The sequence below is a fragment of the Salmo trutta genome, chromosome 29 (genome assembly GCF_901001165.1).
Source record: "Salmo trutta chromosome 29, fSalTru1.1, whole genome shotgun sequence".
Classification (NCBI taxonomy): Eukaryota; Metazoa; Chordata; class Actinopteri; order Salmoniformes; family Salmonidae; genus Salmo; species Salmo trutta.
This window is the reverse complement of record NC_042985.1, coordinates 38,922,093-38,947,440: the sequence shown is the minus strand read 5'-3', so window position 1 is coordinate 38,947,440 and position 25,348 is coordinate 38,922,093. Positions and strand designations below refer to the sequence as shown.

The 25,348-nt window shown below is 42.9% G+C and overlaps 1 protein-coding gene across 2 annotated transcripts in view; it reads right to left on the bottom strand.

Annotated features, from left to right (window-relative positions):
• si:ch211-288d18.1 (USP6 N-terminal-like protein) overlaps positions 1-15,110 on the bottom strand; it is a 44,567-nt gene extending 29,457 nt beyond the window's left edge. Inside the window, exons 1-3 of one of the 2 annotated variants that reach the window (XM_029722169.1) lie at positions 14,798-15,110; positions 10,968-11,041; positions 10,314-10,395 (exon numbers count right to left, since the gene is read on the bottom strand). In XM_029722169.1, coding sequence (XP_029578029.1) covers positions 10,314-10,395; positions 10,968-10,975 — 90 coding nt within the window. In that variant the 5' untranslated portion in view covers positions 10,976-11,041; positions 14,798-15,110. The remainder of the gene's footprint in view (positions 1-10,313; positions 10,396-10,967; positions 11,042-14,797) is intronic. The other variant, XM_029722170.1, reaches the window with a different exon arrangement.
• Between the last annotated feature and the right edge of the window lie 10,238 nt (positions 15,111-25,348).

The following is a 25,348-nucleotide window of genomic DNA, read 5'->3' as shown; positions in this document are numbered from 1 at the left end:
GGTGTTTGGGGGATAAATGAGCATGGGTGTGCCAAACCGTGCCAATATATCCACCAAACACCCGCTTCGAGGGCAGTACCAACATATTAAAATAATGATTTACATATTTTCATTAAAAACATTATTTTGATAAATGTATTCATACTATTTCATCCTTCCACAAGATATAGTCCCGACACAAATCTAGCTACCCAAACTGGCTTGTCATTCGTTCTATCGGTTTGGTTTGGTTTCGAGATGCGACCCAGTCGATAAGTCTTTTTGTTTTGTATCTATGGAAGCGTCGTTCATTCTAGTCGTTCATTCTAAATGTTCTATTGCCATACTGGCTGGCAACGTTCTTATCCCTTACTAGCTAGCTAGCCAACTACGGCTAACTTACAGTCACGTCAAACACTGCAGCCAGAATAAACTGGAGGTGAGAGAGAGACACAGCTGCATGTGAACTCTCACATTTTTCAACATGTTTTTTAGAAAAGGATAGATTTGGAGTTAGATAAACTTGGATTTTTCAGAAGGGACATATGCAGGATGCTACCCTTCACAGCAAGGCCTTCGCTCCATATCAAAACTCCAAACCTACAACCTAATTTTGGCCAAAATTAACTGGAGAGATTACTGCTACCCATGTTTCCTTTATCCAAGCTATACGGCTCTAGCAAACAAACAGCAGAGACCTAAGGACACCATCCAACTGAGTGAGTAGTGTTTGGTCTGATGCTATTTTGAAAGCCAAGAAGAAAAATAAAATGAAAAATAAAATAAATAAATAAAGTACATTACAATGATATATTTTACTTTATGGGAACTGAATGATTAGTTAAGGCTGCCAGGCTTGCTAGGACATACCTGAAACAACTTCAATTAGCACGGAGGTGTGAAGTGAAAGCTGTTGAGGCCTTTGGGCCCAACAAGTGGCAGGAGTCTTTGAAGCCCCCTTTGAAGCCCACTCCTGCTGTTCAAATACCATCCACTGGCATTTTCTACAAGAAATCTGCCTCCAGAAATAAAAGCTTCTCCCGTTGCCTGCTGCACTGCTGCTTGGATTCCACCTGGCGATCTGTTCACCGTCTGCCCTGGCCTGTCTCACCCTGTCTGTTCACACTCCCCCCCCCCCCGAGCTTTCGCTCACCGCCTCCAGCACACACACACTGTTGGGGCGAGTGACTTTGAAGTTACAATGGCTAGCCCCAAGTCGTTATATATTTAATATTTTCTTGTGCATTTTGCTATTTTGCTATTTGCATCATGATTCCTGCATGCTTTGTTGACTATGAACTTTCTTGTTTACCCAACCGTGGGACAGACTATGTTTGTTCCCACTCTCGGGACTCTATTAGTTACACTGACTTTTGGCCTCCCATCCTATTCTAACCACCTCTCACCGGCTTTGTATTCATGTTACCTGATGAAATTGCTGTCCAATATGATCTTGTTGCCATCTGATGCACATTCAGATGTCATAAATGAACACTGCAGAGCTCTCCCTGTCCTGTGCCGTGCCTTGATTGTATTACTGTTGATGATATCTGGAAATGTGCATGTACACCCTGGCCCAAGTGTGGGGTCACAGCTCCAATCCAGATGTGTTGGTCATTACTGAGACGTGGTTAAGGAAGAGTGTTTTGAATACTGATGTTAACCTTTCTGCTTATAACCTTTTTCGGTAAAACAGATCTTCCAAAGGTGGGGGAGTGGCAATCTTTACCAAGGAACACCTTCAGTGCTCGGTTGTCTCCACCAAGTCTGTCCCCAAACAATTTGATTTGCTGGTTTTAAGCATTAAACTTTCAAATAGCTATTTTTTTTTTATTGTTGCTGGGTGCTATCGTCCTCCATCAGCACCAGTCTGTACCCTACCTGGCCTGAGCTCTCTCCTGGCCCCCTTACACTGAATTTGTCCTGCTAGGTGACCTGAACTGGGACATGCTTAAACCACCTGACCAAGTCCTAAAGCAATGGGACTCCCTAAATCTTTCTCAGATTATTACCAATCCCACAAGGACTCCAAACACCCAGAAAAGGCTACTCTCCTCGATGTTATCCTCACAAATAATCCTGATAGGTATCAGTCTGGTGTTTTCTGTAATGACCTTAGTGATCACTGTTTTACAGCCTGTGTTCATAATGGCTGCTCAGTGAAACGAACTGTCCTGATTTGTCATAGACGCTTGCTAATAAACGTTAATGAGTATAGAAAATGGTATAGAGTCAGCCTGATCCCCTCTATCGAAGACGCTTGGACCTTCTTTTTTGATATTTTCAGTGGCATTGTTAATAAACACCCCCCCATAGAGAAAATGAGAATTAAAAACAGGTTCAGCCCCTGGTTCGACTGTGATCTTGAAGAGTTACTCCACCTCAAGAATTGCATTTGGCGAAATGCTCGGCAGACGCATACTCAGGCTGACTGGCTCTCGTTCAGGTAAATGAGAAATAAGTGCACTCAGGCTATCCGGAAGGCCGAAGTTAGTTACTATAAGAAGCAGTTCTCTCTCTGTGGGTCTAACCCCAAAAAGTTCTGGAAAACGGTTAAAGACCTGGAGAATAAACCCTCCTCACAGCTGCCCATGTCCCTTAATGTTGATGATGTGGTTGTTACTGACAAGAAGCACATGGCTGAGCTCTTTAATCACCACTTCATTAAGTCAGGATTCCTATTTGACTCAGCCATGCCTCCTTGCCAGCCCAACATTTCCTCATCTCCCACCCCTTCTAATGTGACTATCTCTGGTGCTTCTCCCTCTTTTTCCCCTTCCCCACTACAACGTTTCTCCCTGCAGGCAGTCACTGAGTCTGAGGTGCAAAAGGAGCTCCTGAAACTTGACCCCTAAAAACATCTGGATCATATGGTTTAGACCCTTTCTTCTTTAAGGTTGCTGCCCCTATCATCGCCAAGCCTATCTCCAACCTTTTTAACCTGTCCCTCCTTTATGGGGAGGTCCCCATTGCTTGGAAGGCAGCCACATTCCGTCCTTTATTTAAAGTGGGAGATCAAGCTGATCCTAACTGTTATAGGCCTATTTCTATGTTGCCCTGTTTATCAAAAGTGTTGGAAAAACGTGTCAATAATCAACTGACTGGCTTTCTTGATGTCTATAGTATTCTCTCTGGTATGCAATCTGGTTTTCCGCGCAGGTTATGGATGTGTCACTGCAACCTTAAAGGTCCTCAATGATGTCACCATTGCCCTTGATTCTAAGCAATGTTGTGCTGCTGTTTTTACTGACGTGGCCAAAGCTTTTGATACGGTAGACCATTCCATTCTTGTGAGCGGCCAAGAAATATTGGTGTCTCTGAGGGGTCTTTGGCCTGGTTTGCTAACCACCTCTCTCAAAGAGTGCAGTATTTAAAGTCAGAAAATCTGATGTCTCAGCCACTGCCTGTCACCAACGGAGTACCCAAGGCTCGATCCTAGGCCCCACTCTCTTCTCAATTTACATCAACAACATAGGTCAGGCAGTAGGAAGCTCTCTCATCCATGTATATGCAAATGATACAGTCTTATACTCAGCTGGCCCATCCCCGGATTTTGTGTTAAATGCTCTACAACAAAGCTTTCTTACTGTTCAACAAGCTTTCTCTACCCTTAACCTTGTTCTGAACAACTCCAAAACAAAGGTAATGTGGTTTGGTAAGAAGAATGCCCTTCTCCCCACAGGTGTGATTACTACCTCTGAGCATTTAGAGCTTGAGGTAGTCACCTCATACAAGTACTTGGGAGTATGGCTAGATGATACACAGTCCTTCTCTCAGCACATATCAAAGTTGCAGGCTAAAGTTAAATCTAGACTTGGTTTCCTCTATCGTAATCGCTCCTCTTTCACCCCAGCTGCCAAACTAACCCTGATTCAGATGACCATCCTTACCCATGCTAGATTACGGAGACGTAATTTATAGATTGGCAGGTACGGGTGCTCTCGAGCGGCTAGATGTTCTTTACCATTCGGCCATCAGATTTGCCACCAATGCTCCTTAGGACACGTCACTGCACTCTGTACTCCTCTGTAAACTGGTCATCTCGGTATACCTGTCGCAAGACCTACTGGTTGATGCTTATTTATAAAACCCTCTTAGGTCTCAATCCCCCCTTATCTGAGATATCTACTGTAACCCTCATCCTCCACATACAACACCCGTTCTGCCTGTCACATTCTGTTAAAGGTCCCCAAAGCACACACATCCCTGGGTCGCTCTTCTTTTCAGTTCGCTGCAGCTAGCGACTGGAACGAGCTGCAACAAACACTCAAACTGGACAGATTTATCTCAATCTCTTCATTCAAAGACTCAATCATGGACACTCATACTGACAGTTGTGGCTGCTTGCATGATGCATTTTTGTCTCTACCTTCTTGCCCTTTGTGCCATTGTCTGTGCCCAATAATGTTTGTACCATGTTTTGTGCTGCTACCATATTTTTGTCATGCTGTGTTGCTAACATGCTGTGTTGTCATGTTTTGCTGCCTTGCTATGTTGTTGTCTTAGGTCTCTCTTTATGTTGTGCTGTGTAGTCTTTCTTGTCGTGATGTGTGTTTTGTCCTATATTTATTATTATTACTTTTTTAATCCCAGCCCCCGTCCCCACAGGAGGCACACTGTGACTATTAAAACCTACCCAAACCAAAAACCGTGGATAGACGGCAGCATTGCCTTGCGCGAACCACCACATTTAACCACGGCAAGGTGACTGGCAATATGGTCGAATACAAATAGTGCAGTTATGCCCTCCGAAAGGCAATTAAACAGGAAAAACGTCAGTATAGAGACAAAGTGGAGTCGCAATTCAACGGCTCAGACACAAGCCGTATGTGGCAGGGACTCCAGACGATCATGGATTAAAAAGAGAAAACCAGCCACATTGCGGACACCGACATCTTGCTCCAGAACAAACTAAACACTTTCTTCGCCCGCTTTGAGGATAACACAGTGCCACCAACGCCGCCCGCTCCCAAGGACTGTGAGCTCTTGTTCTCCGTGGCTGACATGAGTAAGACATTAATGGCCCAGACAGCATCCCTAGCTGCGTCCTCAGAGCATGCGCAGACCAGCTGGCTGGAGTGTTTACGGACATATTGAATCTCCTGACCTCTCCTGACCCCTCCTGTCTCAGCCTCCAGTATTTATGCTGCAGTAGTTTATGTGTCGGGGGGCTAGGGTCAGTCTGTCACATCTGGAGTATTTCTCTTGTCTTTGCCGGTGTCCTGTGTGAATTTTAAATATGCTCTCTCTAATTCTCTCTTTCTCTTTCTTTCTTTCTCTCTCTCGGAGGACCTGAGCCCTAGGACCATGCCTCAGGACTACCTGGCTTGATGACTCCTTGCTGTCCCCAGTTCACCTGGCCGTGCTGCTGCTCCAGTTCCAACTGTTCTGCCTGCAGCTATGGAACCCTGACCTGTTCACCGGACGTGATACCTGTCCCAGACCTGTTGTCCCAGACCTGCTGGAACCCTGACCTATTCACCGGACGTGCTACCTGTCCCAGACCTGCTGTTTTCAACTCTCTAGAGACAGCAGGAACGGTAGAGATACTCTCAAAGATCGGCTATGAAAAAGCCAACTGACACTTACTCTTGTGTTACTGACTTGTTGCACCCTCGACAACTACTATGATTATTATTATTTGACAATGCTGGTCATTTATGAACATTTGAACATCTAGGCCATGTGGTGTTATAATCTCCACCCGGCACAGCCAGAAGAGATCTGGCCACCCCTCATAGCCTGGTTCCTCTCTAGGTTTCTTCCTCGGTTTTGGCCTTTCTAGGGAGTTTTTCCTAGCCACTGTGCTTCTACACCAGCATTGCTTGCTGTTTGGGGTTTTAGGCTGGGTTTCTGTACAGCACTTTGAGATATCAGCTGATGTAAGAAGGGCTGTATAAATAAATTTGATCTCTCCCTATCCCAGTCTGCTGTCCCCACTTGGTTCAAGATGTCCACCACTGTTCCTGTACTCAAGAAAGCAGAGGTAACTGAACTAAATTACTATCGCCCTGTAGCACTCACTTCTGTCATCATGAAGCGATTTGAGAGGCTAGTTAAGGATCATGTCACCTCCACCTTACCTGACACCCTAGACCCACTTCAATTTTCATACCGCCCCAATTGATCCACAGATGACGCAATCGCCATCACACTGCACACAGCCCTATCCCATCTGGACAAGAATACCTATCTAAGACAACAACAACAACTCAGCCTTCAACACTGTAGTACCCTCCAAGCTCATCATTAAGCTCAGGGCCCTGGGACTGAACCCCACCCTGTGCAACTGGGTCCTGGACTTCCTGATGGGCCACCCCCAGATGGTGAAGGTAGGAAACAACACCTACACTACGCTGATCCTCAACACTGGGGCCCCACAAGGATGCGTGCTCAGCCCCCTCCTGTACTCCCTGTTCAGTCATCCACCCATATCAACGGGACAGCAGTGGAGAAGGTGAAATGCTTCAAGTTCCTTGCGTAGACATCACTGACAATCTAAAATGGTCCACCCACACAGGCTGTGTGGTGAAGAAGGCGCAACAGCACCTCTTCAACCTCAGGAGGCTGAAGAAATTTGTCTTGGCCCTCAAGATCCTCACAAACTTTTACAAATGAACAATTGAGAGCAACCTGCTGGAGTGTATTACCGCCTGGTATGGCAACAGAGAGTGGTGCAGTCTGCCCAACGCATCACCGGGGGCACACTGCCTGCTCTTCAGGACAGCTACAGCACCCGATGTCACATGAAGGACAAAAAGATCATCAAGGACATCAACCACCCGAGCCACGGCCTGTTCACCCCGCTATCATCCAGAAGGCGAGGTCAGTACAGGTGCATCAAAGCTGGGACCGAGAGACTGAAAAACAGTTTCTATCTCAAGGCCATCAGACTGTTAAATAGCCATTACTAGCCAGCTACCATAGAGGCTGCTGACCTATGAACATAGAGAAGGAATCACTGGTCACTTAAATAATGGAAGACTAGTCTCAGCAAAAAAAGAAACGTCCTCTCACTGTCAACTGCATTTATTTTCAGCAAACTTTACATGTGTAAATATTTGTATGAACATAACAAGATTTAACAACTGAGACATAAACTGAACAAGTTCCACAGACATATGACTAACAGAAATTGAATAATGTGTCCCTGAACAAGGGGGGGGGGGTCAAAAGTAACACTCACTAAGTATCTGGTGTGGCCACCAGCTGCATGAAGTATTGCAGTGCATCTCCTCCTCATGGACTGCACCAGATTTGCCAGTTCTTGCTGTGAGATGTTACCTTCCACCAAGGCACCTGCAAGTTCACGGACATTTTAGGGGGGATGGCCCTGGCCCTAGCCCTCTGATCCAACAGGTCCCAGGCGTGCTCTTCGCTGGCCATGGCAGAACACTGACATTCCTATCTTGCAGGAAATCACGCACAGAACGAGCAGTATGGCTGGTGGCATTGTCATGCTGGAGGGTCATGTCAGGATGAGCATGAGGGAGGAGGATGTCTTACCTGTAACGCATAGCATTGAGAATGCCTGCAATGACAACAAGCTCAGTCCGATGATGCTGTGACACACCGCCCAAGACCATGACGGACCCTCCACCTCCAAATAGATCCCGCTCCAGAGTACAGGCCTCTGTGTAATGCTCACTCCTTCGACGATAAACGCGAATCTGACCATCACCCCTGGTGAGACAAAACCGCGACTCGTCAGTGAAGAGCACTTTTTGCCAGTCCTGTCTGGTCCAGCGACGGTGGGTTTGTGCCCATAGGCGACGTTGTTGCCAGTGATGTCTGGTGAGGACATGCCTAACAACAGGCCTACAAGCCCTCAGTCCAGCCTCTCTCAGCCTATTGCGGACAGTCTGAGCACGGATGTTGGGATTGTGCGTTCCTGGTGTAACTCGGGCAGTTGTTGTTGCCATCCTGTACCTGTCCCGCAGGTGTGATGTTCGGATGTACCGATCCTATGCAGGTGTTGTTACACGTGGTCTGCCACTGCGAGGACGATCAGCTGTCCATCCTGTCTCCCTGTAGCGCTGTCTTAGTACGGACATTGCAACTTATTGGCCACATCTGCAGTCCTCATGCCTCCTTGCAGCATGCCCAAGGCACGTTCACGCAGATGAGCAGGGACCCTGGGCATCTTTCTTTTGGTGTTTTCATAACTGTGACCTCAATTGCCTACCGTCTGTAAGCTGTTAGTGTCTTAACGACCGTTTTACAGGTGCATGTTCATTAATTGTTCATGGTTCATTGAACAAGCACGGGGAACAGTGTTTAAACCCTTTACAATGAAGATATGTGAAGTTATTTGGATTTTTACGAATTATCTTTGAATGACAGGAAAAAGGGACGTTTCTTTTTTTGCTGAGTATATATACTGTATTCCACAGTATTCTAGTCAATGCCACTCTGACATTGCTCGTCCTAATATTTATAAATTCCATTCTTTTACTTTTACATTTGTGTGTATTGTTAGAAACTACTGCACTGTTGGAGCTAGGAACTCAAGCATTTTGCTACACCCGCAATAACATCTGCTAAATATGTGTATGTGACCAATAACATTTTATTTGCATTTGTTTAAGCTGTTTTCTCGTGACATTTATATGATACATCCATAACAATAAGCTAATGATGCACTCTCATCAGGACACTGTTGTTCAGAGGAGCTAGCCAACAACACAGCTAACACAATCACTTCAAACTGAAGCTGGAAAGACTGCATTCTAGCTGTTATTGTTTCGTTTTACCAGTTTTTTTATTGATATTTATTTGTTTATATCCATAAATATTATGCTGACTCATGATTTCGACCGGCTGAGAAAAACTGCAGGTCTGTCTGTCCCGACTCCTGGCATGTTCATTACTATGTGACAGCTGGAGATCGAATTTTTTAAAACAATGTTGCAAATGTTGGAGAGACAGACAGCAAGGTTTATACAAATCTCCGCTGTTGAAAACTAAATGTCAGTCTAAAAGAAATGCGAGATAATGTCTAGATGCTTGTTATAGTGGAGATCAAGTTTATACATGCCTGGCTTGGCTGATAAGATAGTGGATTACGCAGTCACATGGATCAGAGTAAATAGGCATTTTAATGTCATTAATTTAACGTGTGGAAGAGACACCGGCTGGAATGCAGTTTTAACCAATAAGCATTCAGGATTAGACCCACCCGTTGTATAATAAGTCCTAACCTTGTTTGGCAACCTCAAAGGGGAGGCAAGTTGTTGTCTTTGCCAAACAGAAACAGAAATGGCACACTGACTAAGCCATCTGCATATTACATTAAACAGAACACCCATGGTGAATTGTGCTAAAAACATGGTGTCTGTTCTGTCACCACATGAGGTCTGAGACAGTGTGTGCTTCTTCTGTTCTTCTGTTCAAAGTCAAATACCTCATAGACAGTAGAATTCTACAGACAGACAGAAATCACCTGATTTCTGTTATGGTTTAGTAGCTTAGAGAGACCATGGTGTAATCTATTGCTATGATCTAGCTATGGCCGTTGTCACAGGTGTTGCTAAGGCCAGACAGGGTCCCTTCTACAGATGTAGGATCTTAATATGATCACCCTATTGCAGGATAACTTTCCTGCAATGCAGCACGTTTTACTTGTAGTGTATTTAGGGTTAAAAAGGGCTTCTAAAGTTTGTAATTTCAACTTTGAACTATCAGACTTAATTTTCCCTTACAAAAAATGTATCAAACCCTGCAAAAAGGTCCATTAATTATAATTAAAATTATAACTCACATTTCTTGTTGCTGCAGGATTATTTTCCTGCTGTAGCAACCGGCTCAAATTAAGATCGTATGTACAGTATGTTCTTATGTCTTGTTGCCTGTGAGCTAAATTCAACTCTGTCTCATTCCTACTCGCTCTCTCTTGCTATTACGAGTGTCAACTGTCTCATTCGCTGTAGTTCTCTCTCTCTCGCTCTCCCTCCCTCTTGCTCTTTCCAGTGTCAGCGTGTCTGCGGGCCCCAAATTGAAGAGGGGACACTGTCAGACAGATATTGCAAGGGTAATTGGGTCGCTTGAAGTTCATGACCTCTAGTTTGTACTAAATAGACTGCATAACCTTTCATTTTAGAATGTATACTTCTCTAGGTTTTATAGAATTAACAACATACTCTTACAGTATGACTGTGTTTTCCTGGCAACTGTGACTATTTTAGCTGCATATGTATGTCTAAATCTCCTCAACATCATATTATATAATCATGTTATGTTACACAACAAACCACAAGCATGCTATTAGGCTTCTTCATAAACCCACACAGACAATGCTTAGCAACACACACACACAGACACACACACACATTCACATTCGGTTTCTCTTTCTTATCCCTCTTAGAGCGACGGTCGCGCTTTTTAACAACACGCTCAAACAAGTGTGAACTCTTCCTCCTGTGTGAACAGATGGACAACACACAGACAGAGAGGACATGTGGTACAGTCAGATGGGATAACTCCATGACATGTTCGGAAAATGGATTGCATGTTGTTTAAAGTACAAACTCAGGCCAAGTGAATCAACATCTGATCATCAAGGATATGCATTACAAAATGCACTAAGACCTTTGCTGTTTGGTTTTGACTGGTGTGGTTGATCTATTTCCTTGTTTATGGAGGTGGTGCAGTCTACCTACATAAGTAGATCGGTCTTAGACTAACTTATTTATGGATACATCAATGCAGGCCTGGAGCTAAACAGCACTATTGCTATGCTATGCTATGTTACTAATATGACTGTTACTGGAACTTTGTAAGAACTGAACTGATGTCTATGAACTTTCAAACCTTATCTAGGAGTCCTCCAACTGTAGAAACATTTGTTGGACAGGTCGCTTGGGTTATTTTGGTCATCGGTAAATGAGAAATAACTAAGGTGGAAATGCACATGGCAATTTTCGAACTTTAATAACAGTTTACAGCATCCTAAAACCCTCTGAATGCTGTACTTGATGAACGTCACCCACCGTATCATATTTCAAGATGATGTCAGCGCGTTCCTCTGCTATCAACGTCTCAATGTCTTTCTTCATGTCGATACCTGAAAAGGAAAATAAAGAACAAACAATGTCAAATCAGAGATGCTTTGGTTTGCATGGTTGTGGGCCAAATGTGTTGGCAAAAATATAACAGACACGCTCTTAATCTTATGTCGGTCTAACTGACTACTGGATACACATCGGTGATTCATTTCAAAAAGCAGCGGTGATGTCTGTATAAAGAGGAGGTGATATTGTTTTTGTCCATTCGGTTGGCTAATTCACTACCGTTGATCATAAGCCTGTAACCGTCTCCACTACAGAGCTCTGACCAGCATGTGTCCACTCCTCAGCTAAGGGTTGACACAGTGTCACACTATGACTGAATGCACTTCACATGCCTTTAGTGGTGGGATAGTTTAAAACGTGGTGGGCCACTGTGTGTGTCTATAGAGTAAGATTAAAAGAAAAAAAACAGTAAAAACTGAAGATTTTAACGTGCGAAAGCTAAACAGAACACAGGTTTGAGAAGCGGAGCGCTTATGTGGATGTCTATAGTATGTTGGCAGTGTGTGAAGAGGATGTCGGTGTGTCTGTCTGTTCTGTGGATCAGTAATATAAGCCCCCTGGGAACCAAAAGTCCTGCCAGTGTTTGGCTGACAGTACCCGCTAACCCCCACCTTCCTCCTCCCTTCCCCTCTCTCTCTGCGCTCTCCTACCCAGGAAACTACCTCACACACGCACGCGTCTCCGCGCAACGTAATTATGGAACGCTAATCATCCAAAAAAGGTATGAAGGCAATCATTTCAAGGGTCCTCAACTGTACGTCGTGGGTGCCCGTTTGAGAAGATGGATAGCCAGTGTAGGCCTACAGCAGTCTGCTTTTGACCGAGCGGTGAATGTTGACTTCACGGCCCTCCAACCTGTTACAAAGCTTTCTGACCTCACCGAGTAGACCTTTTCACACATGACAGAGTGTAGCATATGTAGGCCTATGCCTCTGTGGTGCTACACCCCACAAGCACAGGTTTTCACTCAATCCATCATATGAACAGACCATATCTGTGGGATCACCACAGTACAAGAATGTTTATAGCGTACTCTCCAAAACAAAACAGCGGGCTAGGCCTAATCCCAGTTAATCCACACTTTACATGGGCTGTATCATTACCAGTGTCCTGGTTCCAGATCAGTCATAATCTGGACCACAGCAGGACACATCCAACATCTGGATCTTATCATTATCTTTGGGGCCAGGATTACACAACCAATGGTTGTTATTTTCCAACTTGATTGCAAGGCAGCTTCGGAACAAAGGAAATGTAATTCCATCACTCTGGTATCTCTTAACTGAAGTTATGTGACTGGCTTTCAACCACAAAGTGGATATTTCCACAATGTTTCCACAATGTTGTTTACAACTACATGCAACATGGGCATAATGGCACAAGTGTCACATCCTGACCAGTAAAGGGGTTATTTGTTATTGTAGTTTGGTCAGGACGTGGCAGGGGGGTGTTTGTTTTATGTGGTTCGGGGTTTGTTGGGATATGTGTTTATGTAGAGGGGTGTTTGTTTACAGTATTCCGGGGTTTTTGGTTATGTTTTATGTTTTGTATTTCTATGCTCTGTCTATGTTGTGTATTTCTTTGTGTTGGCCTGGTATGGTTCTCAATCAGGAACAGCTGTACATCGTTGTTGCTGATTGGGAGTCATACTTAGGGTGCCCTGTTTTCACCTGTCCTTTGTGGGAAGTTGTTTTTGCACTGCTAGGGTTAGCCTGTAAAACTGTTTAGCTGTCATTCGTTTTCTTGTTTTTGTTACGTGTTCAAGTTTATTAAAATAAACGTTAAAATGAGCACTCAACCCGCTGCGCCTTGGTCTACTACATACGACGACCGTTACTACAAGTCTAATAAAAGATAACTGTACTGTTTACGGTGTTCATTTTGAGCTCAAGCACAGGCAGTCAGGCACAGGCAGTCAAGCACAGGCAGTCAGGCACATGCAGCTAGAACAGAGTCCTAGACAGTATGGGGAGGCTTTTGTTCCAGTCTGGCCGTAAAACATCTGATTGAGCTAACCGTGGTCTAACCTGAGGATCACAATTGTTTCAATCCGGTTTGTAAACGCTGGACTGGAACAAAATCCTGCACCCACACACACACTGGACCGGAGTAGCCAACTTAAAGGAGCAGTGCAGTTAAAAACATGATTTTCCTTTTATATATTTCCATGAGGTCGAAATAACACTGAAATTGTGAAAATTATAATAATGTCCTTTTTGTGTAAGAGCTGTTTTTTTTTAAAATCTGGAATTTCTGCCTGTTCAGGTGGGATGGAATTTTTGGACCAGATCATGACATCACAATGTGATCTGATTATAATAGACCAATGACTGTTCATCTGGGTAAGGAGTGAGCTCTAGACCATCCTATCAACCAATCAGGGCTGTGTATGTAAATATCTTCACATTTGTTTCCTAACGCCCACAGGATCAGCCTGACCATTTCAAGACCAAAAGAAAGCTCAGGGAAATAAAAAAGTATAAAAAATATATTTTTGAGTTATTTTCATTAATATAAAACACACACAGTGTTATTAGACATAAAATGATGATTTGAAAATACAATTACAAAGACTGCAGGGATGCTTTAACTTTCCAGACAAGACTGAACATCTAAAATGTGAATCTAGGCTAGACCTACTGAATAATTCAGTAAGGTAGAGAATGTAGCACATGTCTGCCAGACAGACAGTGGTCACTCACTGGCACAAATAAAACAGAGCAGAGGAGATGCCTGAGGCTTCTGCTGAAGTCTACACAGTACAGTACACCTGGAACTACATGGTCAACAGATACTGATATCTGTGACTACAAGGAGAAAGACATTTGACCTTCCTGGCCTCCACCTTGTAGCCTAACATTTGTTTGTTTTTCTTAACGTGCAAAAAGAAAAGTGACAGCACACCCGTCCTAACCAAAGGAACAGAGGTTTCAGTTCGAGAGACATCAATACCAATATGGTTGACTACTGATGGTCAGAAACAGCTTCACCTCTTTATCTCTGGTCTTACTTTCAGAACAACAAACTCGCTATAAAGCACTGAAAGTGCTGCATACTATTCAAAGCGTCTGGCAGAAACTGCCATGTGGTCAGTGGTCTGAAATCATAGCAGGCATTTGGAGTTACTGAGAATGTCTCTGTTGGCAGGGCAGAGGCCAGAAGAGAGACCAGAGAGGGTTTACGTAGCTGGTCGTGCCCCAACTGATTGACTTGACTTTACTTGCCCAGAGGAAGTTGTCCCACACATACACAGACGCAAATAGAATGAGTTGGGAACACATAAACATGCATGAAAAACACACACACATTCATTCATTACATAACTAATTGTGCATTACCACAACGATAGACAGTGCATATATAATATTGTAAAACAATAAATACTTATTTTTTTTAAAGGAAGGAAAATAGTGTTCCTGTGTATTTTACGCTGGGCAACCTATGCATTGAATCCTATCCTAAGCAGGAAATCAAGTTACTGAAGTGTTTCTGTTTATAACCATATTCGCCATGCTACAGAGAAAGGCTACATTGATACCAAGGGGATTATATTAATAGGGTGTTGTCAGCAAAACTGTAGCCTATAGAAAAAGCAATACAGGCAACGCACAAAAGGCTAAACACGACCGCACAAGCGAGTGTTGTGGCATTCATCAGCATTTCCATAACCTATAATGTAGCATTATGTCACCAGGGGAATTATACACGAATGGCGAAACAATAAAGGAAATATATCGATTATTATTTACCTTTTATTGTGGATATCTCTCTGCGCTATCCGTGCAGTAGAAATATTGTAATTCCCTCTTCTCATTATCTCTTCTCATCAATTTTTGATCCACTGGAGCTGTCACCCAAATCGCGGAATCACAACAATAGCCGCGAAGTCTTACAGTGGGGTATATACTGGAGCACACGGGCTTCCTACATCTAACGGGATAGTGGTACATTTGTCACTGAACAGTCTGTGGTAAACTGAGCAGGCGCAGCAGCGTGGCATGCGTGACCGAAATATGTATGTCGTATGATGATGACTTAAAGGTACAGTCTTCCTGCATTTACAGTCCTACTTTGTTTCTGCGAACCGTCTCACCTCATGCACACTACAGTGGTAGCTGGTGTGAAGTATATTATGTGCTTTGACGCCCTCTGCTGGCTGTGCGGATGCTTTACACCAACCACGGTGTAGTGTTGTACTGATGTGGAGATCTGAGCCCTCTAGTAAGTTCTTCAGGGCTATAAAATAAAGAAAATATAACATTTGTGTCAATAAACCTATAACCATTCACCCGGAGTGTTTATTAGCATCATCGATCAGGGATTGCAATATACCTTGTATTTTAGGCCATGGCATGATATGGCGTGATGTTCAGCATACCACCTGAGTACAACACAAGCAAGTGAGAATAGTTTTCAAAATATAAAATCAAACATAAAAAACAAGTGATTATCGCGGGTGCCCTGTGAATGAGGCAAATAAGCTCTGGATGGACGCCGGCCCCCAGATTGCTCAATGCTGACTGGGCTATAGCATTTATTCACATAAGTCAGATTGATAAATGTCGTTTATTATTACACTGAACAAAAATATAAACGCAACATGTTTCATGAACTGAAATAAAAGATTCCAGAAATGTTCCATATGCACAAAAAGCTTATTTCTCTCAAATGTTGTGCCCACATTTGTTTACATCCCTGTTAGTGAGCATTTCTTCTTTGACAAGATAATCCATCCACCTGACAGGTGTGGCATATCAAGAAGCTGATTAAACAGCATGAACATTACACAGGTGCACCTTGTGCTGGAGACAATAAAAAGCCACTCTAAAATGTGCAGTTTTGTCACATAACACAATTCCACAGATGTCTCAATTTGAGGGACTGTGCAATGGCATGCTGAATGCAGGAATGTCCACCAGAGCTGTTGCCAGAGAACTGAATGCTCTACCATAATAAGCTGCCTCCAACATTGTTTTCGAGAAATTGGCAGTATGTCCAACCACCGTTGTGTGGACAAGCGATTTGCTGATGTCAACATTGTGAACAGAGTGCCATATGGTGGTGGTGGGGTTATGATATGGGCATGCACATTTCCATCCAACTAGTGACCCCATTTACTAGTTGGAGATTTTGCTGCTAAGGGAGAGAATCATTAGATTACTTGTTTTGGTACTGCACATACAGTATGTAGCTTGTTTTGGTCGCAGGTTCAGGAATGGCTTAAGAAATGCACCATTTACCTGGAACTAACTCTGCAGATAGCACTGCTGGGTGATTTGAAAAGTCAAAGTCAATTGATCAATAATTTAATAATGCTCTCAGCAAAAATGTGTATCTTTAATTTGCAATCTGTATAAACTATAAGAGTAGAAAGGTTCAGAACTTTTGTGAGACATCACAGCACAGTTGAAAAATATATGGCAAATAGAAATCAAAAAAGGATGGTGTTCAGAGATAGATGGGAGGGGTTGAGGGGGAGCTGAAGGGTGGAACAAATAAACAAGATAACTAATGTAAACTATATTGTGTCCGTAAAATGTTTATAGTATGTATAATATGGAGGTAGAAGCCTAACTATTGTTGTCCATTACTTCACTTCAATTAGGGGAGGGGACTGTAATTCAGGGTAAAATAATAAAGAAGGAAAATATTGTAAATCAAATAATATATACAGTATACACTACCGTTCAAAAGTTTGGGGTCACTTAGAAATGTCCTTGTTTTTGAAAGAAAAGCAATTTTTTTGTCCATTAAAATAACATCAAATTGATCAGAAATACAGTGTAGACATTGTTAATGTTATAAATGACTATTGTAGCTGGAAACGGCAGATTTTTTTATGGAATATCTACATAGGTGTACAGAGGCCCATTATCAGCAACCATCACTTCTGTGTTAGCTAATCCAAGTTTATCATTTTAAAAGGCTAATTGATCATTAGAAAACCCTTTTGCAATTATGTTAACACAGCTGAAAACTGTTGTCTGATTAAAGAAGCAATAAAACTAGCCTTATTTAGACTAGTTGAGTATATGGAGCATCATCATTTGTGGGTTCTATTGCAGGCTCAAAATGGCCAGAAACAAAGTACTTTTTAAATGTTGTTCTGAGAAATGAAGGCTATTCCGTGTGAAAAATTTCTTGACAATTTCTCGCTTGGAATAGCCTTCATTTCTCTGAACAAGAACAGACTGACGGTAGGAGGGGGCAACTTTCTTCACAACAGCTCTGCTCCGCGAAGCGCAAAGCGTTTTTTACATTTTTATTTCACCTTTATTTTAAAGTATGAATGCTCTGACTTCTGTTGGGGCCGCATTGCAGTAAATGCTGTATGGCAACTGTAGAAGTCGAATTGACCACCTGTGCCTTTTATGACATTTGGGAGGTGCACAGCAATATGGTACGGAGCTCGATTTGGCCTCTGCAAGTCTCCCGAAGCTCCGCAATTGATTCACACCCTCTGTACAGAGCCTCCGGACGCATTGCTGGAGCAAGCATCAATTGGCTTTAAATAAGGGTTGGATACAATGAAAAATCGAGCTTGCTTACACCAATCCAGTCATGTCAAATCAACTTCAAGGAAGACAGGCTATGTTTAAGAGTAATGGAAAAGATTCCATTATTACTCACCTGAAGTCAGTCTCCTGCTCTGTGCTTCCTATTAGGAATGGAACATCATTGTAGTCACCTCCTTTCCTCCGCGTTTTTAAGGGAGGGGCGTGGAGAACGTGACCGTCCACCACCAAGCGCCCCTTTGTTGGCAGGTGTACGAGGTCATCTGGCCTCCATGACGGTTACTCCTTCCATGGAATGGCCTGGCAGGGACAGAGAAAGAGAGCGAGATGGTGACAGTTACTCTCTATTCTATTGTATCAATGTATGTTGTACTGTGCACAGTTGCCATCTGGTGGCAAGATAATGCAAAGAAAAGAATACAGGTAACTGCCTGTAAATAAATAAAAACACAAGTAAATGAGGGATACAATGACATTTTCTCAAAATCGATTTGCTCAACTCCTGCATCCTCTCTACTCTGTACTCTCTCACCTCCCTTTGAAAAAGGTCAAAGGAAATCGAAGAGAGGTGGCGAGGAGAGTGAATGTCGACGAAAATGAGCTTGTGCGAAGTGAGAAGCTCCTCTACTCGAGCATCATCAGGCAAATTACGTTTACAGGGGTGGATCCCAAAGTAAATGTGTAAAGATTTGATTAAAACAAATGAAGTTAGTTGTGCAAGACATTTTATCGATAAAAAAGATAAGTATCATATCGTTTTTTAAATGTGTGCATGCTTTTTTCCTCCGACAATACAACCGCTGATTCAAAGGGGGTGTGACAGATAGCAAAACTCTTATGCGGTAGGATACACTCCTCGATAGGAGGTTATCAAGTAGGGGAGGACTGTCTTCCGTTTGCCTACTAACGAATTGACACACTTACAGTGGGGGAAAAAGGTATTTGATCCTCTGCTGATTTTGTACGTTTGCCCATTGACAAAGAAAGGATCAGTCTATAATTTTAATGGTAGGTTTATTTGAACAGTGAGACAGAATAACAACAAAAATAATCTTGAAAAACGCATGTCAGAAATGTTATAAATTGATTTGCATTTTAATGAGGGAAATAAGTATTTGACCCCCTCTCAATAAGAAAGATTTCTGGCTCCCAGGTGTCTTTTACACAGGTAACGAGCTGAGATTAGGAGCACACTCTTAAAGGGAGTGCTCCTAACCGCAGCTTGTTACCTGTAAAAAAGACACCTGTCCACAGAAGCAATCAATCAATCAATCAGATTCCAAACTCTCCACCATAGCCAAGACCAAAGAGCTCTCCAAGGATGTCAGGGACAAGATTGTAGACCTACACAAGGCTGGAATGGGCTACAAGACCATCGCCAAGCAGCTTGGTGAGAAGGTGACAACATTTGGTGCGATTATTCGCAAATGGAAGAAACATAAAAGAACTGTCAATATCCCTCGGCCTAGGGCTCTATGCAAGATCTCACCTCGTGGAGTTGCAATGATCATGAGAACGGTGAGGAATCAGCCCAGAACTACACGGGAGGATCTTGTCAATGATCTCAAGGCAGCTGGGACCATAGTCACCAAGAAAACAATTGGTAACACTACGCCGTGAAGGACTGAAATCCTGCAGCGCCCGCAAGGTCCCCCTGCTCAAGAATACATATACATGCCCGTCTGAAGTTTGCCAATGAACATCTGAATGACTCAGAGGACAACTGGTGAAAGTGTTGTGGTCAGATGAGACCAAAATTGAGCTCTTTGACATCAACTCAACTCGCCGTGTTTGGAGGAGGAGGAATGCTGCCTATGACCCCAAGAACACCATCTCCACCGTCAAACATGGAGGTGGAAACATTATGCTTTGGGGGTGTTTTTCTGCTAAGAGGACAGGACAACTTCACCGCATCAAAAGGACGATGGACGAGGCCATGTACCCTCACATCTTGGGTGAGAACCTCCTTCCGTCATCAGCCAGGGCATTGAAAATGGGTCGTGGATGGGTATTCCAGCATGACAATGACCCAAAACACACGGCCAAGGCAACAAAGGAGTGGCTCAAGAGGAAGCACATTAAGGTCCTGGAGTGGCCTAGCCAGTCTCCAGACCATAATCCCATAGAACATCTGTGGAGGGAGCTGAAGGTTCGAGTTGCCAAACGTCAGCCTCGAAACCTTAATGACTTGGAGAAGATCTGCAAAGAGGAGTGGGACAAAATCCCTCCTGAGATGTGTGCAAACCTGGTGGCCAACTACAAGAAACATCCGACCTCTGTGATTGCCAACAAGGGTTTTGCCACCCAGTACCAAATCATGTTTTGCAGAGCGGTCAAATACTTATTTCCCTCATTAAAATGCAAATCATTTTATAAAATTTTTAACATGCGTTTTTCTGGATTTTTTTGTTGTTATTCTGTCTCTCACCGTTCAAATAAACCTACTATTAAAATGATAGACTGATAATTTCTTTGTAAGTGGGCAAACGTACAAAATCAGCAGGGGATCAAATACTTTTCCCCCCCACTGTATGGGAGATTCCGGAGCGATGCCTGAGACAGCATTTTTCGCTACCATTAACAAAACACCAAATTATGGAATTTCTCGTGGAAGAATGATATCACATCCCTCCAATAGGGTTCCAGACACTTGTAAAATCTATACCAAGGTTCATTAAAGCTGTTCTGGCACCCTATTAAGACACTGTGTTACTGTTTCCTTTATTTTGGCAGTTACCTGTAGTTTGGCACTGTTGACTTTAAAATCATTGTGTGAATCCAGTTTACCCATAGTATCTGTCTGGTGGACTGTGTATGTCTGCAAGATTGTGTGTGTCTGTGCATGTGAGAGTGTGTTTATGTGTGTTTATCCGTAGTATCTGACAGATGAAGAGTTTTCGGAGGCAGGCCAGGTTGTCTGACTCCACCCTCTCCAGTGATGCATTATACACGTAGGAGCCAATCATATCCACCACACTGTGGAACAGATCTTTCACCAGCGGTGACATCATCAGGGTCCACACAGACATCCCACCAATGGGGGTAGAGTAGAGTAGGATAGGATAGAAGTTTATTGGTCCATCTTGTGAAGGAAATGCATATTTTGCTCTGCCTTCAACCTCCCAGATAACACAGAGATGCCACAAATACATTTTTGTTACCAACCATCAAAATCTAAATCTCTGAACTGACTCAACCAAATTCGCCATGTCTGTCTCACAGATAAAAGAGAATTCTTTAACACCCCACGTTACTTGAGCTCCGCCCAAATATGGTGACCTAATTGGGGTCTCCTCCAAACAGATGGATGTTCCTCTGGACTCAATTCAGCGCTGCTATCTGTTCCATGAAGCCGTAGTTTCCTGGGGGACAATTGCGACATTTGGGACACCAATTAGAGATGAGAGAAGCCTGGCTCAATCCCGTTCTGACATGGCCTCGTTTTCTATGTTCCATATCCTTGTTCCGATTTCAGAATCTCCATCTAACCTAGGGTATCTGAAAGCTTATGCCAATACCCAACACTTTTAGATCAGGATACGGATATAGGACATGGGACAGGGGAGTTAGATCACCTCTTTTGTGTGCGTGAGTGTGTGCGTGTGTGCATATATGGCTTCCTCAAGAGTTAAAACTGTTGCACCATGAAAAAGCTACACAAAAGCTACACCATGAAAAAGCTTAATTTGATTTAACGGGTCATATCATATTGGGGCTGAGGTGAGTCTTATAAGAATTGAGGCTCTACATGCTCCCATCACATATAGATGTGTGTGTGTGTGTGTGTGTGTGTGTGTGTGTGTGTGTGTGTGTGTGTGTGTGTGTGTGTGTGTGTGTGTGTGTGTGTGTGTGTGTGTGTGTGTGTGTGTGTGTGTGTGCAAGAAAGAACGGGCTAGCGTGCGAGTAAGAACCTTTTCTCCCAGCATCTGTAGCAAGACAAGACACCTGCAGTTAGCAAAATCACATTAAAGAACATTACATATTCACATCTTAATGGGTAGGTATACACACTTTAAAATATTCCGCGTGACAGAAGTACAAATATAAATACCATTCATATTTTAAAGCTCTGTTAAGTGCGGTAAATAGTTTGTAATATGGCTACATCGCCTCCACTATCATACTTGAACACACCATAAACTATCTGGTAGAAAACTGCTTTAGACATTGATAGCTTGCAATACTAACTTGGTGCTAACTTATTTGGGCCAGGAGTTATGCATGCTCATAACCTTAAACTATGGCAAGGGCAGGGATGAGGGAATTTGATGAGGAAACATTTTTTTTGTAGACTAATCGTCTTTGTTAATGTCTCAATGACAAGGGTTATTTGCACATTACCTGCCAGCAAAATACCAAGAAGAAGAGGAACTTGGCTGAAAAACAAATATATTTTTTCTTCATGTTTGCACTTTGTCACGTTGGCACATGGGACTAAGAATTTATGGATTGGCATCTTCTGCTATACTGTTGTAGGTCATTATATAACCTACAACAGTATATTCCAGTTCATCAAATTGAAGCAAAAAGGCCCATAACGGGGAGGGACTACCTGAACTTATAAGTGTTAGTAGGTGAGCCCTCTCCCAGCAGCTCCAGAGCCAGGAAGCCCAAGAGGTTGAGCCTGTAGTTGAAGCTGATGTACACCACCTCATTCCTGGCTGCCAGCTCCTCTTTTGGGTAGCCCCCATGGATCCACACCATCACAGGTGCCCCAGCCTCAGGCTTCAGGGTGGGGGTCTACACGTTGAGGAACAGGCAGTTCTCCTGGCCTATGACCCGGCCCTTGTCGGACCCCAGCGCCGGGGTTTGGCCTCGGGTGCCCAGCATTGCTCGCCCACAGGGGGCGGCGTAGAAGATGGCCTTAAAGGAGTAGGCCCCGCGTTCCTTTGGAAGGAGAATGAATAGCATTCATAACACTGTTTGTTATATTGATTATATCATCTCACTATAAGGAGATGATCCCATACATGCTGAACACCTGTACAGTATGTGTAAGACACTGAAACAATCAATCCTATAGAGTACTGCTGACCTCATTTTACGCCATATATTACATCACTCTGATGTAGGTTTTTGACCAAATCGCTGTCCATTTTGGACAATACAAGTGAGTTTTTCAACGATGTTATATTACAGACAACATTATGTCTTATGACAGAGGGTACAAATAAAATATACTGTATATAAATAATATTAAATGCCATTTAGCAGATGCTTTTATCCTATAGGTAGCACCGGGAATCAAACCCACAACCCTGGCATTGCTAGCGCCATGCTCAACAAACTGAGCCATACAGTAATACCAAAATAAGTGCTACTCCAATGCGTACCAACTAGTACGCACCTATCTTCCCCAGAGCTCACCATAATTAGTAGTAACCTCGGCTACACCAGGGGGCAGTGTCTGGGCCACATAGGCCAGGTATCTGGCCAGGAATCATAAGAGTGTGCACTTATAATGAGCGGCAATGCTAGTTTCCCATGTTGTGTAGTCTCGTGTTGCCATACCTCCAAAATCAAATTGTTGTCACGCCTCCCTTGGAGGTCTGGACAATTTTGTATTGCAAAAATGGTTTGAATGGTCCACTGACTCCCAGAGGCAAGATTTTGTTTGGCTATTACATTTCAAGAACCCTCCCCCTTGCGCCCGTAGAAGAGGAGCTGTGTGTTATGTGTGTCACGGTTTTCCGTCTGGGTAGTTGTTACCTATGCTAGCTTCAAGTGCTAGTTTTCAAATGATCAAGTGTGGATGACAGTCCGCGATTTATGTTTATTGAATTTAAAAATGGATTACGCTGATAAAGTCAAATGTCACAACACGCTCGAAACAGCTCTGGTGACAAACATTTTTCTTTGTCTCCATTCGTCCACATGGCTGCTGGCTGCGCTTTTCTACCACCGAAAATATTGTGAAGATTGTAAGGACATATCACAATTCTGCAATAAAGAGGGGAGGGGGTTCTGTCTGTAATGTGTCTGTGTTTCTGTGTTGTATTCTCAAATGTACATTTCCTTTTTGTCTAGTTGTGAGATCTCCAATCTGTTTTGTTTGATTGTCACTCTTTCTCAGTATATCAGCTGTGTTCATCCATTTTGCATCACCAATGCAGCCATAGGACTACATTACTGGCCGTATGGGCATCTTTCATCTGAAGCATGGAATAACTAAACTCATACATTGTTTACATGTTGAGCTATACACTGAGTGCACAAAACATTAAGGAGACCTTCCTAATATTGAGTTGCACCCCCCCTTTCGCCCTCAGAACATACTCAATTCGTCGGGGCATGGACCATTCTTGATACATATGGGAAACTGTTGAGCGTGAAAAACCCAGCAGCATTGCAGTTCTTGACACAAACCAGAGTGCCTGGCACTACCACCATACCCCGTTCAAAGGTACTTAAATCTTTTGTCTTGCCCATTCATCCTCTGAATCACACACATACACAATCCATAGCTGTGTTCGAATACCCATACTAACATACTGTATACTACATACTTAATGAGTATATACTACATACTATTAGTTTGTTTTAGTATACTGTAAACGAACGGTATCCTTTCAGTTGAGTGTACTAGCACTTCACCTGTCTACTGGAAGTTGATGTTGTTGCTATGCAACTTCTTGCTAGGTTGTTAGCATAACATATTACTAGCTAGACATCTCACGACTTCATTAGCAATGTCCATTGAGAAAGCACAACGACTATACAACTTAGCTAATCAAGTCAATAAATGTTGGGTAGTTAGTTAGATAGCACATAGTTAATATACTGGCAAGTTCAATGTATTAGTATCCAACTAACTTTAGGTAGCTAACTAACACACCAGTACATACAAGCAGCTGTTTTAATGATATGCTGTGCGGTTCGTAAGGCTAGCGCAGCTAACAAATTGTCAGCCAACATGACCTGTAACGTAACTTATTTGAAAAGTCATTACTTTATTATGTTGCACAACATTTTCTTTATATTTGTCGTAATATGTTAAAGCAATGAATTTGTATGTGCTCTCGTCGGATTTCGGCTGCATATTTTCTGCCATTTTCTTCAAATCAGAAAATGTTGTGAAGCCATGCCCATTTTCTAAATAATTGCATTATGGGCCCTAAAAGCCCGGAAATAGTGTCCACTGTTGTATACTTCGTATTTTGCCGAACATTTGGAACATTTGGAACTCTATATCCATACAATGACCAATAAGCATACTACGTGCTCATTTTATGTCACAAATAGTATGGTTAGTGAGGTTAGTATGAGTATTCGAACACAGCTCATGTCTCAGTTGTCTCAAAGCTTAAACATCCTTCTTTAATTTTAACCTGTCTCCTCCCCTTCATCTACACTGATTGAAGTGGATTTAATAAGTGACATCAGTAAGGGATCATAGCTTTCACCTGGATTCACCTGGTCAGTCTATGTCGTGGAAAGAGCAGGTGTCCTTAATGTTTTGTACACTCAGTGTATGTTCTCAATTTAAAATGATACCAGTTAACAATGTATGAGGCAAACCATATACCAGATTTTGTACATGCCTTTTAAGTGCTGACATATAAAATAGTTTAGTGCATATACAACCCTTGAAATGTAGGTCAAGTATGACAATAAGGAGAAGACAATTAGGCTACAGGAGATGAGCATTACAGGTAACATTTTATGAGGTTCATTTTATTTTATTTTATTAATTTTGGCAATGTTGCTTGCAAACTGATTACAGTTGTTCCCATAGATAGAGCAATCATGTGCTGTCCATGTATCACTGACACTGGATAATCTAGC